This window comes from Aethina tumida, chromosome 3 (assembly GCF_024364675.1).
Source record: "Aethina tumida isolate Nest 87 chromosome 3, icAetTumi1.1, whole genome shotgun sequence".
Classification (NCBI taxonomy): Eukaryota; Metazoa; Arthropoda; class Insecta; order Coleoptera; family Nitidulidae; genus Aethina; species Aethina tumida.
Window position 1 is genome coordinate 16,678,785 of NC_065437.1, and position 19,024 is coordinate 16,697,808.

A 19,024-nucleotide genomic window follows, 5' to 3' on the forward strand; every position below is an offset into this window, starting at 1 on the left:
ACCATGTAAATTAAGATGAAATAAAGATGTGCCAACAATAGAAAATAATTAAGTATCAAAACTAACAAAAGCTGAAAAGAATATAGTCCATTCAAATAACATACGCACTTTCTAAGCTTTTCGTGTACTTCCAATAAGATCTGAACTGCGTCTAAATCAATCCTATCATTCATTATAAGTTTAATTAAAGTAACATTAATAATTTCATAGTATTTCTGAATTAACAATAACCAGGCGACAATCACAACTTGACTAATCACTATAATTACTTCACAAAAGGTGTAGGGTAAAGAAGCAATGATAACTTGAATAAAACCATATTGAATTCCATACGAATGCAAAACGAACAGTATATTAGAAATAATATTACCAAAAACGACAATGAGAACTAATTTCAGATTATACCAAAACATATAATTCGCATTAGATTTTAGTACTTGTGACATCGATAACTCCTTAAGGATGTTTATTATATCGAAGATTTGATTTATTAGAAACATGTCCTTTTTAATCATGCGGAATCTGAGAACAAAAGTGACAACCATCAACACTATTAGTCCTGGTCTGTAAAAGATGATTATGACTTGAAGAACTATTGATCCATTGAATCGGTCACTAGTTTCCATTATACCCAATTTGGAAATGTATATTAAAAAGGACATTATCAGAAAATAGATCACAGTTATGCAAGTTTTCCAAGAAGAAAATCTTACTGTTTCATTTTTGTCTATATAAAATGGTTGAAGTCCAAATATTTGCAAAATTATTGAAATTGGAGAGAAAGCGTGCCGTAATTTTTCAAACGACATCGACATTTGTGTGAATGTGTGTGTATCAACTAGTCTTTGTCATAAAATGTACTGAATGATGTTTATTACTTTGGAGTTCTATAATTAAAATAAATTATTGTTGTCGTAGGGCGTCAAACAATTACTATTACTAAATTAAAAATGCATGTTTACTTACTTGGTTAACGATGGCGACTACATGAGTAGTTATAAAAAGTAAATGGAAAATACTATGGACACTAAATTTGATAAAAAATGCAAATGTAGAATATTTGTCATTTGCATGAACTTCAAACACAGTGTAACATAATATAAAATAACCGTGTGATAATAATGTTAGATAATGAAACACAATAAATATGAAAAGCTGAAACGAATATAGTTGTTCAAAATTATCAACACATTTTCTAAGTTTTTTGTGAACTTCCAATAATACATTTACTGAGTTCACTAAATCTGTATCATTTCGTACACGCCTCTCTAATATTTTATTAGAAGCAACATTTATAACTAAATAAATTTTTTGAATTAAAATTAACCATGAGACGATTAGGATTTGATTGTTAGACATTACGGTGTAAGCTATAAGAAATGGCCAATATGTTATTAAAACGATGAAATAACCATATCGAGGAGCTTGTAAAAATTCAGTAAACAATATATCAAAAATTAAATAGCTGAAAACTACTATTAAAACTAAATTCAAAATATATCGAAACGTACTTTTTAACTTAATCTCAATTGTACCAGACATTCCTAAATTCTCTAGGAGTTGCATTATATTAAGAATTTCAGTCACAAGTATCTTGTCATTTTTAATTCTAATAAATCTGTAAATATAAGTAACCGACATTAAAAACATTGATCCTGGTATATACATTGATGATATAATTTTTATGACTTTGGAACCGTTCATTCGTTTTTCATTATCTACATCTATTAAACTAGAATAATATATGGCGATAGCACTTGTTACAAAATAGAAAATTGTTACACATATTCTCCAATAAGAAACACGTAATTCACCATTTTTGTTTATGTAAAATGGTTGCAATCCAAAAATTTGTAAGCTGATAGAAACTGGACGAAAAGCATGTTTTAAGCTTTTATGTAATGACAACATTATTCGAGTAGATCGCCTGTAGGACTGTATTAAATTATGACAATTAGATTATTAATATTTGTATAACATTATATATTAATTAATGTATCGTACGAGTTAATGGAATTAGTAAATTTATATTAATTAAAAATTGATACATTTAAGCATATGTGTATGGTTATCAATGTTATAAAATAATTAAAATTATATGTTAAGAATAGATCGAAATACAATTATCAAATGGATATTTGTTATTACTACCAAATTCAAATAGACAGATTAATATAAAATAAGTTTTTTTTAAATTAAGATAATATACTGTTATTACAACTCTCTACTAATACTAAAAAAATATTTACTTACTTGGTTAATAATGGCGACTACATGAGTTGTTATAAAAATTAAATGGAAAATGCTGTAGACAATTGATTTAAAAAAAAAAGTAAAGGTAATATATTTGTCATTAGTATGAATCCCAAAGACGGTATAATTTAATATTAAATAGGCATATGATAAGATTGAAAGATAATTAAACACAATAAATATAAAAAGTTGAAATGAATACAGTTCTCCAAAAGTATCAACACATTTTCTAAGTTTATTGTAAACTTCCAATAACGCATTTACCGAATTCGACAAAGTTGTATCATTTCGTAAACTCCTCTCTAGTATTTTGTTGGAAGCAATTATAATAATTTCAAACATTTTTTGAATTAATACTAGCCAAGAGACTATTAATATCTGATTGTTCACCATTACAGCCCTTTCAACAAAAAATGGCCAATTAACAATTAATATAGTTAGATAACCGTATTTAGGCCCATGTAAAAATTCGCCAAATGAAATATCAAATATTATATCTCCACAAATAACTAATAAAACCATTTTTAAATTATATCGAAAGATATTCTTTATAGCATCCTTAACAGCTTCATTCATTTCCAAACTTTCAAGAAGTTCTATTATGTTAAAAATTTCAGATACAAGTGATTTATCCTTTTTAATTCTAATGAAGTTGTAGATATAAGTAACCAACATTAGAAACATTGATCCCGGTGTATACATTAATAATATAACTTTTATTACTTTCGATCCGTTTATTCGTTCCTCATTTCCTACGTCTATAAAATTGGAGTAATGTGTGGAGACGATAGTTGTTACTAAATAGAATATTGTCACGCCTATTCTCCAATATGAAACATGTAATTCATTTCTTTTATTTATATAAAGTGGTTGCAGCCCGAAAATTTGTAAACTAATAGAAACCGGAAGAAAAGCATGGTTTAAGCTTTTACGTAGTGACATCATTCAAATAGATCGACTCTAGGAATGAAATATACTAAATTATGATAATTGTTATGAATGCCCACATTATTATGTTAATAAACGTATCGTACGACTTAGTGGGAGTAGTAAATTTTTACATATTTAATTAAACATAATGCTAATGCTAATTATTTCTTCATTATTATTATATGAAATTCCGTAAAAAAATGATTTTAACAAATTATATTATCCAAAACAAAATGAGAACTAACTTTTAATTAAATTCATCTGAATGACAACCTGTTTAAAACGATGAATTTGATTACATTTTAATTCAACCTAATCTAATAGCTTATTAGCTTATCCTTTTGTATAAAAATGATAAAATTTTAAAGAAATTTCTATTAAATTCTATATAAAATAATTTAAACCGCACATTTTTATTTATAATATTATTTCTCAAGGTTAAAAGAAGTTTTTTTTAATTAAAAACACACATTTTTTTACTTGATTAATTATGGTGACTATATGAGTCGTTATAAAAACTCTGAACGGCAGTTTTTGTAAAAAATGTTACAGAACAGTGTATAAAATAAACATTTGATAAGACCGTAAGATAATTAAAGATAATAGATAAAAAACTGAAATGAAAATATTTGTCCGAAATCATTTAAAGATTTTGTTATTTGTTTGTGAACTTCCAATAAATAAGTTAGCAAATTTAATAAATTCGCGTCATTGTTCATATTTCTGATAAATATTTTGTCACAAGCAATATTCATAACTTCATACGTTTTTTCAGTTAATACTAATCAGAAGACAAGCAGTACCTGATAAGGCCAATTTACAATTAACATATTCAAATTACCACCAATATAACAAAAATTAAATCTATATATAACTATTAAAACTGAATTCAAACTATATCGAAATATATATTTTACTTTAGACCCAATTGTAACTGACAATCCTCGTCATTTTTAATATTAATAAATCTATAGATATGTCACCAGCATCAGAAACATTAATCGCGGTATATACAGTGTTGATATAATTGTTACAACTTTGTTGATTCGATGTTTGTTTCCTATGCCCACAAATCGGGAAAAATACATTAAGCCGAAACTTGTTATCAAATAAAAAATTGACACACATGCTTTCCAATACGTATTTTATTGTATGTGTTCGAATAAAATGGATACAAACCAAAAATTTGTAAACTAATAGAAACTGAACGAGAAGCAAGGTACATTCGACATATCTTTTCTATTAATGGAAAAAGTAAAATGAGAGTTTATCAGTACAGTAGGTTGTCGCGAACGATTGTCAAATAAATTACAATTACCATATTAAAAGTGAATATTCTACTTACTTGATTAATAATGGCTACTATATGAGCGGTTATGAAAAATAAATGGAACACACTTTGGATGAGAGTTTTTATACAGTATGTAATAATAATGTATTTTTCGTTGGTACGGGCATCGAATACGGTGTAATTTATTATAAAATAAGCTTCTGATAAGACTATGAAGTAATTAAACACAATAAATATAAAAAGCTGAAACGAATATAATTGTCCAAATTCACTTAAATATTTTGCTAGTTTTTTATGAACTTCCAGAACCGCCTTTACTGAGTTTAAGAAATTTGTATAATTTCTTAAATATTTACCAAACTTTTTTAGACAAGCAATATTTGTAACTTCATACATTTTTTGCATTAATAATAACAAACAGACAATTTGCACTTGATTGATCGCCATTACACCATTAGAAACAAGAACAGGCCAATGTACAATTAAAAAAGGAAGATAACCATATGCATATCCGGCTGAGAGTTGACTGAATAAAATGTCAAAAATTAAAACTCCAAAAATCACTGTTAAAACTGAATTCAAAGCATATCGAAATATAAGTTTCACCTTACCATCAATTTCACTCGTCATTCCTAAATTCTCGAGGAGTTGCAAAATGTCAATGATTTGAGATTCAAGTAACTTATCATTTTTTATAATAATAAATCTATAAATATAAGTAACCAACATTAAAAATACTAATCCAGGTACATACAATTTCGATATTACTAAAATAACTTTGGATCCGTTAATTCGTTGTTCGTTTCCTATGTCTATGAAGTAAGAAAAATACAGAAAACCTAAACTTGTAACCAAATAGAAGAGGGTTACCCAAATTCCCCAATAAGAAACATATAATTTATTGTCCTTGTTAGTATAAGGTTGTAATCCAAAAAACTGTAAACTAATCGAAACTGGACGAAAAGCAATATGTAAAATTTTGTTCGATGACAACATTATTTAGGCAGATTAACTGTACGAATGAAGTTATGAATGTTTACATCATGTATTATATGAATTAATATATCTTATGATCCGATGGGGTTAATAAATATTTGTATTAAAACAACCATAATAGAGAGTAATACACTAATTTTTCTACGTACTAGTGGAAGTTAATTTAACAGAACCATATCTTTTAATAAAATATTAAAAGTCACATTAATAGTTATTAATTATTCCTGAATTAATAACTAGGCGGCCTCTATTCTATGTAAAAAAGTTGAATTAAAAGAAATGTTTACTTACTTGTTTAACAATGGCAACTATGTGAGTGGTTACAAAATATAAATGGAACATACTCTGGACAGCAGTTTTTATAAAAAATGTCATAAAAGTACGTTTATCATTAATATGAATTTCAAACACCGTATAACTGATTATAAAATACAGATTTAATAAGATTGTAAGGTAATTAAATACAATAAATATAAGAAGCCGAAATGAATAAAATTGTCCGAAATCACTCAAACATTTTGTCAATTTTTTGTGGATGTCTAGTAATAGATTTATTGAGTTTAAAAAATCTGTATCATTTCTTAAACTGTTAAATATTTTATAAGAAGCAATATTTAAAACTTCATACAATTTTTGTATTAACATTAACCAAGAGGCAATTAGAACTTGATTGTTCGCCATTACAGCATTAGAAACGAGAATAGGCCAATTTATCATGAAAACAATGAGATGACCATATTTATATCCACCTAAAATTTGAGAAAATAGAGTGTCAAAAGATAAAACACCAATTATTACTGTTAAAACTGAATGTAAAGTATATCGGAATACGTGTTTTATGCAGGTCTTAATTTCATTGGTCATTCCTGAAATCTCGAGAAGTTGTATTATGTTAAGGATTTGAGATACAAGTAACTTGTCACTTTTAAATTTAATAAACCGGTAGATATAAGAAATTAACATTAAAAACATTAGTCCTGGAAAATACGTTTTCGACATAAGTGTCACAACTACGTATCTGTTTATATGTCCATCGTTTCCTACATCCTGTGAGTAGTATAAATACGTAATAACAAAACTTGTAACCAAATAGAAAATAGTTACACTTGCTCTCCAATAAGAAAAACGTAATTCGTTATTATTATTTGTGTAAAATGGATGTAGTCCAAACAGTTGTAAACTAATGGAAATTGGACGAAAAGCCAGCCTTAAGCTTTTATATGACGATAACATTATTTAAGCTTATGAACTCTACGAATGAAATGTGTATTAAACTATGAAAACATCTGTACAAAACAAATGTGAAGTTATTAACTATTAACTCTAAATTAATATGTATTATCGGAAGGTACTTACTTGATATTTCATATTAACAGCATAACATGTAACAAAACATAAGCAGACTATATTTTGTATGACGTCTTTTATAAAATTAATAAAAAGACTACGTTGATATATCGAACCTACTTCAAAAAGCCTATTGTGAACTAAAAAATAAACATTGCACAAAAGACATGTGTAATTATAAATTATGACTAGGAAAAGGTGGGTTGAATACCATTTGTTAAAATTGTGAAGGCAAATAGAAAGATTTATGTGAATTTTAATAAATTTTCTCAAATATTTAACAAAGAAACTGTCATTTCTATTTCGATTTTGTATTATTAATAATAAAGCTTGATTATTAACTTCATAGAGCTTTTCAATAAAAACTAACCAAATGGCAATAGTCACTAGGATATTTGCATATACTGAATTAGGCAGAATGACTGTCCATTCAATTAATATTATTATAAAACCGTAAATAGGTTTAAAAAAATATATAATGTAAATATAATCAGCAATCAAATATATTCCAAACACCACAACTAGTATCAATATCAGACTGTGCCAAAATATATATCTAATCACCTTTCGAATTTCGTTAGTCAATTTAAAATCTACTAGTTCTATATCTTTGATTACATCAAGCAAATTATATATAAATTTTAAACGTTTTTTATTATTAAAAAAATTGTAAGTAAACATCAAAACCATGAAAAAAATAAGAACATAAATGTATATTTGAACTGTTACTTTTATAACCTCTGAATTGTAATAAAATTCCTGTACTTCTTCTGCTTTTCCACTTGAAATTTGTGCCGATATAATCATTATAAACCAATACAATAAAATATGAAAAAGGGTAATGCATAATCTTAACATAAAATATCGCCATGATGTTTTCTTGGAAAACTCGTAAGGACTGAGACCAAACAATTGTAGTGTGATCTGAATGGGATAAATGGCACGACCGATTTCTTCTATTGAGATAGACATTTTCTAAGTTGAATAGTAAATTTTATAAATAAATGATAAATACGAATAAAATTTATTACATTAACGAAAGCATTATGTTATAATGTAATTGCTTAATCTATTAGTTGATAGTGTTTATTTATTATTATTTTATTACAACTATATATTGGAATGTATTTTCCTAATTTGTTTGAAACTTTGAAATTAATATTAGAGAATTAAATACTTACTTCTTTCATTAAATTAGCCACATGACAAGTTACTAAATATAAACTGAACGTACTTTGAATGCAGTTTTTTGCATAAACTGCTAACAGTTCGTGTCTAAGTGTTCCTGTATGAACCATTGCAGTCTCTACTAGAAAGTACACATTACACAATAAATTATTATAACTATACACCGTGAACAAAAAGAGCTGAAAAGAATATATGTTATTCAAATCTTTTAGACATATTAGGAGTCTTTTGTGAGTTTCCAACACATTTTCCAAAGGCTCTTCTAAACAACAGTAGATTTTTTCATAATTTTGTAACAATCTACGTAAATCTAAATTATTCACTTCGTATATTTTTTGAATGAATTTTAACCAACTGGCTAAAAGTATTTGAATATTGGCCATTATTATATTAGGTAATATGCGTGTCCAACTTGTCATTATAACAATAAAAAAACCTAGAGAACCGAACAGCATTTCTTGAAAAAACAAATCACCAATTACGAAGATTCCTACAATCACGACAAGAATCAATCTTAAACTATAAGAAAATATGTATTTGATATGGCGTTTTATTTCACCTTTCATTTTACGTTTCTCAAGTGACTCGAAGGTGTCAAAAAAGTTTTCAACAAAATGTATTCGGCTTCTGTTAGCCATAAATGCATGAGCAAACACCACTAGCATCATAACACCTGTACCCATCCTATATGCATACATAACAAAATGTATAACTTTCGTAGGATTGAAACTTAAATTGTTGATGATTTTCACCTTCATTGAAAAATAACAAACAATTAAATATGTAATGACGTAAAAAGCTGTTATACACGAACGCCAAAAAGAAATGTGCAATTTTCCTTCGTGTCCATAATATGGACGCAGTCCAAAAATGATCAAGGCAATGGAGATTGGGAGTATTGGATAATTTCGCGAAATGGTCATTATCAGTGTTAAAGAAGTACTAATGGATTTAATCGGTAATAAAAATGTGTGCGTTTATTTAAACGTTAGTACACTAAATAATTTTATTTTATTGGATTTTCGCTTTACATAAATAACAATAAATGACTATTATGAATTAAGCGTAACAAAGGTATTTACTTAAGTTATTAAGTTGCTAAGTGACACGTTACGACATTACAATTTATCAAATATTGTACATTATTTTATGAAAAAAGCAAGTCAATTAAGAATTGAAATGTATGGAATATTAAATTTAATACTATATATAAATTTATTAAAACCATGTTATTTTGAACACCAAAAATACTAAATGTTAAATAAAAATATTTCTAATAAATTATTTCAATAAATTGTTAGTTTTACTAATCAACAACTGCTAAAATTTTTGAATTTTGATAAAACGTCAGTAAATAAATCAAATTATACCAGATTTATCTTGTTATGTATCTAGTTCCCAAATACCTATGTAATAATTTTTTAAACTATTGGAAAAATATGTCAAATTAATATAAGATACAGGACTGAACATGTTGAAAGAATTATGAATTATCTAATTTTTTACTTACTTGTCTTATTAAGTAGATTACATGACAGGTGACGAAGCATAAATTGAAAATAGACAAAATGCTCTTCTTTGTAAAAAATATTAACTCTTTATAATGTTCTCCATGGTATGTATAAAATAATGCACTGTGAGTTACGAAATATACACTGCACAATAAAACATAATAATTATAAACCAGATGAATCAAAATCAGCGAAGAAAATAATTCATTTAACTGTTTAACACAAGTCAACAGCATATTATGAACTTTTAAAACATTTTCAATAAAATTCTTAAAGAAGTCATTATTTGGCTCGCGATTTTCTAAAGTTTTGAGCAAAACAGCATTATTAACTTCAAACAATTTCCCCACTAAATTCAACCAAAGTGTTAAAAACACTTCTACAATTGCCAAAAGTATATTGGGCATAATGTAAACCCATGATAATTGTAAAATGTTAAGCCAACCATACATGGATACAAACTGAATTGCACCAAACAACATATCTCCTATGCAAAAAATACCGATGGGAATAACTATGACTAGAAATAGGCTATACTTAAATGTAGATCTAATTTGTTTTCTAACCTCGCATGTCATATTAAATTTTTCAAGAAACTTAATAATTTTAAAAAAGGTATTTAGGAAATAAACTTGTTTATTTACTCCTAAAAATATATGCACGTATATTAATAACATGCCTACACTCACTCCACGTAAATATACTATGTAAATAACATCAACAATTGAGGTGTAGTTGTGTGATGACTGATCTTCTATCGACAATGTGGAATACAAATTAGCAAAATATATGGTAATATGAAACACGATAATACCAATATTACAAAATAAGTGATTTATTTTGTCTGTTTTTATTTCAATATACGGTTGTAATCCAAAAAATTGCAACAAAATTGTAACAGGGGCAATAGCGTTGCTAATTTCTTCATTAGATATGGACATCTTTACAATTATTATATTAAAGAGCATTAACGCATTGTTTTACAAATTCCTGCTATATATGAAATTATCTAATGTATTAGTAGCATAAAATAGAATTAAATGTGTTCATTAAATATTTAAAAAGAATACTTACTTGATTAACCAAACTGACAACGTGTCTAGTAATAAAAGAATAGTTGAAAATAGCTTGTATAAAACATTTTATGAAGAAAATTACTATTCTTGTATTTTTATAAAATTCAGTTTGAAATATAAAATGATGCAGTATAAAATAACCGTTCGAAAGTAAAATTACATAATTGTATATAATGAACAGGAAAAGTTGGAACATATACCACTTCTTTACTTCTTGAATACATTTCGTCAACATTTTATGTGTTTTTAAACAATTCATTAAAAAAATATCAACAGAGCAGTCCCTATTTCTCTCACATTCCATAAAGTTTTTTGTTGCCTTGTTGATAACTTCAAACAGTTTGTCTAGAGAAGTCAACCAAGTGGCAATATTTATTTGGGTGGTAACGATTACTATATTTGGCAGAAGATATAACCAATAAATTATGGCAACTGTCCAAGAATGCAATAGTTCTTTAAAGATGCAAATAACCAACAACCAATCTCCAAAAAGAAATAGACCAAAAACGACGACTAAAACTAATCGTAAGCTATATCGAAACATGTAATTTTTCAGACTATTTAAATTATTGTTCAAATTATAAACTTCCATATATTGAATGATTTCATAAAATTGAGTAAACAATCGTGAGTCCTTTGAAATATTCAACAATGCATAACCGAAAATATTCAACATAATCAAAATTGTGCCTACTTCATACACCGTTGAAACAATATTTATGATTCGGGAGTTTGATTTACGTATGTTATTTTCCCGTGCATATTTATGATAGGTGTAATGAATTACAAAATATGATGTGATGTAAAAAATAGTTACGCAAACCCTCCAAAATGAGTAACGTTTACCATTTTTGGTTATATAATAAGGACGTAGTCCAAATATTTGAAGTGTTATAGAAACTGGAGCTATGGAATTTACAATCTCTTCAAATTTGACCAACATAGTTAACGATTAAATGCAGATACCTAAATGAATTTATAGGAATGTTTAGAAAAACATAAATTAGTTAATGTAATTTAATGGATATTATTTAATTCACATAAAGGGTTTTGTTATGTTTTGCTGTTATTTATCAAGTGTATGACAACAATAAATGTTGAATTATGCTACATAAAATAACAAGTTAAACTTCGTAAAGGTTTCATTTACAAAAATGAATAATTTCCAATTTTTACATAATGTGGGCTCTCAAACAATATTGACTGGAAATTTTAACAAAATGTAGAACTAAAATATGCTAATTTTTCATCAAAAATAATAAGTTATCGCGTATAAATGAATAATTAAACATCATAAATAATAATTTATAAATAAAGTGCATAAAATTATCATCATCTATTCATAGAATTGAATGAATTATGATTTTTAGAGTTGCAATTTAAAAATTTTTAAATTAAAATGATAAATGAAATCATTTAACTATACTATAATATTTAATTAACTAATGTGTAATGATAGTTAGTCTGCGTAAACAACAATATTTATCATATTAAATTCATTACAGAAAAAGAGAATACTTACTTGGCTAGATAAATTAACGATATGTTTAGTAATAAAACAATAGTTGAAAACGGCTTGTATAAAACCTTTTATGAAAAAAATCAATATTCTTTTATTTTGATCTTGATTCTCAGTTTGAAATATCAAATTATGCAATATAAAATAACCATTTGACAGTAAAATAATGTAATTGTATAAAATGAACAGGAAAAGTTGGAACGCATATAATTTATTTACTTCTTTAACAAATTCCATCAGCATTTTGTGAACCTTTAAATAATTAATTAAAAAATCTTCATTAGAACAGTTGTTGAATTCGTCACTTTTCATAAATTTATCTGCCGCATTGTTGATGACTTCGAACAATTTGGTTATAAAAGTCAACCAAGTGACCATAAGTACTTGAGTGATAGCGGTTACTACATTTGGAAGAAGATATATCCAATAAAATATTGCAATTTTCCAGGATTTAAGCATTCCTTTAAAAATATAAATAGTCAGTAACCAGTCTCCAAAAAGAAATAGACCAAAAACTACCAACAAAACTAATTGCAAACTGTACCAAAATATGTAATTGTTGTGAATTTTCAAATCACTGTTCAATTTAAAAATTTCCATATATTGAACAATTTTATAAATCTGACCTAGAAAATTCGAATGCTTTCTGATGTTTAAAAATGTATAACCAAAAATGTCCAATGTAACAAGAATTGTAACCAGTTGATAGACTATTGAAACAATATTTATGATTTGTGATTCAGACACACGTATATTGTAGTCACGTGCAGATTTATAAGATGAATAACATATGACAAAATATGATACGATATAAAATATTGTTAATGAAGCTCTCCAAAAAGAAAAACGTAAGCCATTCTCAGTAGCGTAATAAGGACGTAGTCCAAATATTTGGAGAGTGAACGTGATAGGAGCTATTGAGTTCCTAATCTCTTCAAATTTCACCGACATTGTTGATGTTTAAAAGTAGATACTTGAATGAACTTATGTGGATGTTATCGATTTTATGGATATTATTTGTCAATTTCTATAAATGATATTTAGATGAGTATTGAATTAATCTACATAAAGAGAGTTATTTAATTCATTTTTGATTAAGGGAAATGTTCATAGTAAATAATAATAAAGATACTTACTTCTAATTCCAAAATTTGTACTTTATTTGTTAGAACACTCAAACATAATCCAGACTGATAAATCATTTTAACAAAATGTACAAATTGAACTGTGTTAATTACTTCACCAAAAATAATAATATAAATCATTGCATATAAATAAATAATTAAATTTATATAATTGAGAACTACAAATAGTAGTATTTGAACTGTGTAAATGGAATTAACCATTTTCAAGTGTTTCCTAAGTGTTGTGTGAATTTGGACAGTACTTTTTATGTTTTTGTAATCCTTGGTTTTTATTAACCAATTATTAATTATAATAAATTTTTCCTTTAAAACAATTACCCAAGTTGTTATTTGAATTGATAAAATTGATGTTACCATATTAGGAATAATGTAAATAACTGTTTGAACTGACAATTTTAAATATTTATCTTTTTCACCATAGGAAAACAAAAAAAATATCACATCCACAACAAAATAATTCACAATTAGAAAACAAAAGATCCATATTGGTTTAATTGTTTTTCGTAAATTTTGTTTCAAACGATCCAAATTTTTATCCAATAAATAAGATTGTTTGGCCAATTCCAACAAAGTTTTTCCCTTCAAAAAAGTGTACAAGTAACTGACCAAAACCACAAGAATCGCGATCAAAAAATAAAAAGAATGTAAGTAACGTGTTATTCTTGATTTCGAAAATTGAAGAGTATCCACTGCTTCAATCAATAAACCGACAGATGAAATAATAATCAAGATTGCAGTGTAAATTACGGATAAAATTGCGTTGAACTTTGAAAATTTCACTTTTCCATGTTCTTCAAAATATGGCCTCAACCCGAATAAAACCATCACTTTTGATACACAAATGATAGAACGGTCATTTTTCATGAGAAACGACATGCTGATTGTCTCTACGTTATTAACAAAGGTGGAAACTAATTAGCTTGGGGCTATTAAATAATTAATGGGATAATAAATTAATAAAAAAATAATTGCCAGTAAATTATGCTTATTATATTGATCAAAAGTAATTTAATCTAGTTTTTATTATCTGATAATTTAGTAATGTTAATTTTTTTTTTCAGGATTATGTGAAGTAGAAAATGGACAGTCGAATATAATTTTGGATATTGAAGAAAGCCGAGGGTCATGTAAGTATTATATAATTTATTTTAGTAATTATTACCAATTTATTACGTTAATATGTTTTGTAGCCTCCTTTCGTTAATATTTAGATACGATAAAATTTAAATAACTAAATATATTTGAATTTGAATATTAACAATATTATTTATTATTTTTTTACAGCAATTAGTCAAGAAACTACACCAGCAGAGTTACCGATATCAGGCGAACCAAACGTCGACATATTTCTGGATCTGTCATTTCCAAAAGGTCCACCATTGTTCTTCCTCAATGGAAAGAAACTGCAGTTGCTCTCACCACTTGACAGAGACGAAAACAACCTCTCTCACATCGTGTTTCAGGTAAAAATTACTATATAAAAAACCTGCCAATAATGATTTGTTGTACAGAAAAATCCATGTTTATCTAGTCAATCCATTATTCTATTTAAGTCGAACAATTTAGGAAACGTTAGAAATTCTTAGAGTCTATTTACCATGTGCATTGTTATAAATCCGCTTGGATCTTTCGCAACGTGGAAAAGCAATTCCTCCTTTATGTGGACGCGGAACAAGTTTTTCTAGTCCATTACTACGTTTAAGAACTATTACGCGAAAATATCAGATTGTAGACTTGTTCGAGATCTGTTCAGATTATACGTCGACATAATATATGGAACAGAGTCTGCTCTGTCTGATTCCACTATTATTCTGTTTCTGGTTATAAGTTGCATTATTCCCGACGTCCAACTGGTTTATTTAAATTATTATTGGGGGTAGTAATTCAAAACTAGCACCCAACAATGTCTCAATAATATCTTTTGTTGACTATCGTAATAGGAAACTGAGATCCAGTTTCATTTAGTCGATATTTCAAGGAATGCAACATCCACATTTATGATTGCATTGATTTCAATGCCGTTATAACAATTTCATGTTATTGAAAAAATAGATTTTGTAGGACGGGTTGACTGCAACATCTGGTTATTGAATGGAGATGACTTTACAATGTACGCATTGAATATGCAATATGCTGGAAATATAATTAAAACATTAATGTCCAAGCACATTCAAGTGCTTTTTTTCATATTACTTTTATCATTTTATTGTTTGTAATGATGTACGTTATTGTGTCACGTTTATTAACAAATCTGGCTCTTTTTATTACCGTTTTTAATTAACAAACGTAATTTCACTTTCACGTTTCTCAGAATTTTCCACGACTTTTAACCTTCTCAGCGTAAAATTGTTGATAATACACACGCATTTAATTCCAGAGTTTCATATGTATGTATGAAAGCGGTTGTACAATGTTTTACAAATTTAGGCATTAAACATTTGATTTCTAGCTCAAGGCGCATTCCACATATTGTTTATTATTGCAATGCTAAAGTCTGAAAAGACATTAATCAAGTCAGAATTCCTTGAACTTCAAATGTAACCGTGATTAATCTTACATAAATAATTATGTTGAGAACAGCAACAGGCCGAAGATCCTGGATATGCATTATTATATATTTTCGGGGTTAATTTATCATTGAAAATTATTATCCGGAAGCTGATTTATGTCAATAATTTTAAATTAACAGTAATTTAAATGGACTGTTATTCGAAACTGTATAATATATTAAAATTACCATGAAACTCGTATGTTATAATTACTTTTTTTGGTTTTGTTTCAGTTAATATGCACGGTTAAATCGACGCACAAGAAAAGGACTGTACCAGTAATTGTAAGACTGACTGATATTAACGACAATGCGCCACAGTTCGTTAATACGCCATATGCTACCAGTATATCTGAGGTAAGTTTATATTTTTTATTGTTTTCCTTTAATAAATTATTGATTGAGGAAATATTTCTAATTTTAGATCAGATCAATAAAAAACTGTACTTTTAAATTAACAGTTCAAAACAATTAACCAATTTCTGTAATTGTGTTAATTTTAATTATTTACAGATAATAATGATATGTTATATTTCAATGTATTTAAACATTGAATAAAAAATAAAATTTAATAATGTATACAATTATTTTGGTGATTTCACTTCTTTTATTAATTGGGTTTTCAGTGAAAATATGTAGTGTGTCAATAAAATATTCAAAATTAAAATAATATCCTGTTATTCACATTACCATACGTATCAGAACACTTTGAAAGTCTACGATTCCCACAGTCACATTAAATAGAACAGTTTATGCTAGTGCTAATATGTAAATTCCTTAATCTACAATTAATAAATTCAGTTGTGAAACTTTGCGTCTCCATAACATGTCATTATGATAATTGAAAAACGTCAATTTCCTTTACAGTTGACTCCCGTGGGAACGACGATATTCCAGAACATATTAGCCAAAGATAAGGACACGGGCGTCAACGGTTTAGTGGAGTATTCGATAGTAAAGGGCGACGGTTTGGACCTGTACGATGAAGGCATGGGCCGGGGCCGCATCCACAGCGAGGACGGATACGGTTATTTCGCCATCAATTTGCCGCATCAGGGTCAGGTTACGGTCAATAGGACGTTGGATTTCGAGAAGACCCAGCGGTACTATGTCACCGTCGTGGCCACTGTAAGTTTATTAATTTTTTTTTTCTTCATTTACATACCTGAGCCTATATGCGTAGAGTGGAACAAAATGATGAAGGACGTCATAAACATAGTTATACGTTAATAATATTTGACGTTTATTAATTATTATTGGCCAAGATAAACGCGTAACAATTTAATTATTTAACTTGCCCACGCAGAAATAATTCAATCACAGTTTATTATTTTTATACATAAATCAATAAAATGGTATTTGTTATGCTCCACCAACTTAAACATAACAATCTGATTAAATAACCCTGACAACCACAACGAAGTGTTATAATTCGATTAAAATTAAACAAATAACATGAATATTTATACGTTTACACCAACCACTCAAAATTAACCCATATTGTGTGGGCTTAAATCACCTAACTATATCAAGGTTTCTCCTTGGCTAGCAATTTTTTCTCCAGTTACTAATTATTAATAACAGTTAATGAACTTCAAAAAGGCAATGATATCAGTGCAATATCAAGGTTGTATGACGAGAAGTGACAGTAAAGAATTTGTTCAACCTTCACTGGTGCAAATTCTTGCATTTCCATCAAATAATCGTAATGGAGAAAATGTAACAACCACTTTCATTCAAGGTAAATTATGCAATCTAACTGTAACAACAACCTATTTGTATCACTAATGGGTAAAGAAGGTTTAATTTAAACACCTTGTTACACACTTTGTAGTCATGTGCGGATGCACTTTGATATTTAAGAACAAGATGTTTAAGCAGTATTAAATAGGTAGAATACTTTAATAATTCAAATGATTTTTTACAGGATCGAGCACGAGATGAATCGCAAAGATTATCATCAACAACCACTCTTGTGGTTAACATTAAGGATGATGATGATCTTCCTCCATCATTCATCTACAAAGGATGCATGCTACTTGATGGAGCTTGTATTAATCCAGAATATTCTGCTTCAGTAAGTTGATTTTTAATAATAGTAATCGAATCAATTTGTTTTCCCACATAATATAGTAAATATTACTTTATATTATTTTACATGTGTTTTAACAATTAACCTCTTTACATTAGGAGGAACGCACATTAATAAACTTAATGAAGTAGGTAATAATACTTCTACTCTAAATAGGGTTATTAACTAAAGGAAATTGTATTAGCTCGTTTAATTTTACTAATGAAATGCTTTAATCTTGTAACATAAATTCAAATTCTGCCACTAATTAACATAACATAATCTTAATTTGTGTATATCCAAAAATGGAGTAATTAATGTATCTACAAATAAAATAAAAATATATTAACTTTCATTAATATATTTGCAAAAACGTGCACATTTACTGCACAATATATCAGTTACTAGATTATAAATTCTTGGAAGTGGAGGTCAAACATCTCTTACAAACTGGTTTTAAAATAAGATGCGTTTTGATATGGATAAATTAAAGGTTGCTTCTTGCAATATTTGTTTCATTATTTAAAAAACAAACTAAAAACACATTCAAATTATAATATTTTATTATAGGTCTCTAGTGGAATGTTGCATGGGATCTTGAACGTATCTCCAGAAAAAATCCAAGCTGTGGACATGGACACGATAAACTCACCGATAAAATATTCGTTCGTGAGCGGAAATCCGGACTCGTATACCGATTACTTCCGGATCGACCCGGATACCGGAGCAGTCCACCAAATAAAAGCAGTCGACACGTCCACCACGAAAAAGTTTCACGTCATCATCAAGGTGAGAAAACTTGAATATGTCTTGGGCTTAGTTTAATTGAATTAAAATCTCTTTTTAATAGTAGGGTACCTCGTAACCTACGAAGTAATCGATTATCTGCTTTCAGATAGTAGATTTCAGAACTGTTGATGCATGATTTATGAATTAAACACAGGCAAATCATCATTGACGATTGTTAATTAACTGTAAACGGGGTAAATTGTATCGGCAAAAAGTATAATTAAACAGATTTTGTGGCTAATGAGCTTAAACGGTGCAAAAACAAAAGGAAGCCCACTTCCTTTCATATCATTAACCACCTTTTACATCAGTGTGTAAGCTTCATCGGGCGGCGTGAGAATAAGACCATAACAATTAAGA

General features: G+C 27.6%; 1 protein-coding gene across 6 annotated transcripts in view; it reads left to right on the forward strand.

Moving 5' to 3' along the window:
* Nucleotides 1-19,024, forward strand: part of LOC109596328 (cadherin-99C) — a 380,168-nt gene that overhangs the window by 37,486 nt on the left and 323,658 nt on the right. For all 6 annotated transcript variants that reach the window (XR_007547600.1, XR_007547599.1, XR_007547598.1 and 3 more), the window contains exons 3-8: nucleotides 14,318-14,383; nucleotides 14,541-14,719; nucleotides 16,039-16,161; nucleotides 16,672-16,932; nucleotides 17,732-17,881; nucleotides 18,446-18,664. Coding sequence is in view for 2 of the 6 variants with exons in the window: in XM_049965365.1 (XP_049821322.1) it covers nucleotides 14,318-14,383; nucleotides 14,541-14,719; nucleotides 16,039-16,161; nucleotides 16,672-16,932; nucleotides 17,732-17,881; nucleotides 18,446-18,664 (998 nt within the window). In the remaining 4 variants the exon portion in view is untranslated. The remainder of the gene's footprint in view (nucleotides 1-14,317; nucleotides 14,384-14,540; nucleotides 14,720-16,038; nucleotides 16,162-16,671; nucleotides 16,933-17,731; nucleotides 17,882-18,445; nucleotides 18,665-19,024) is intronic.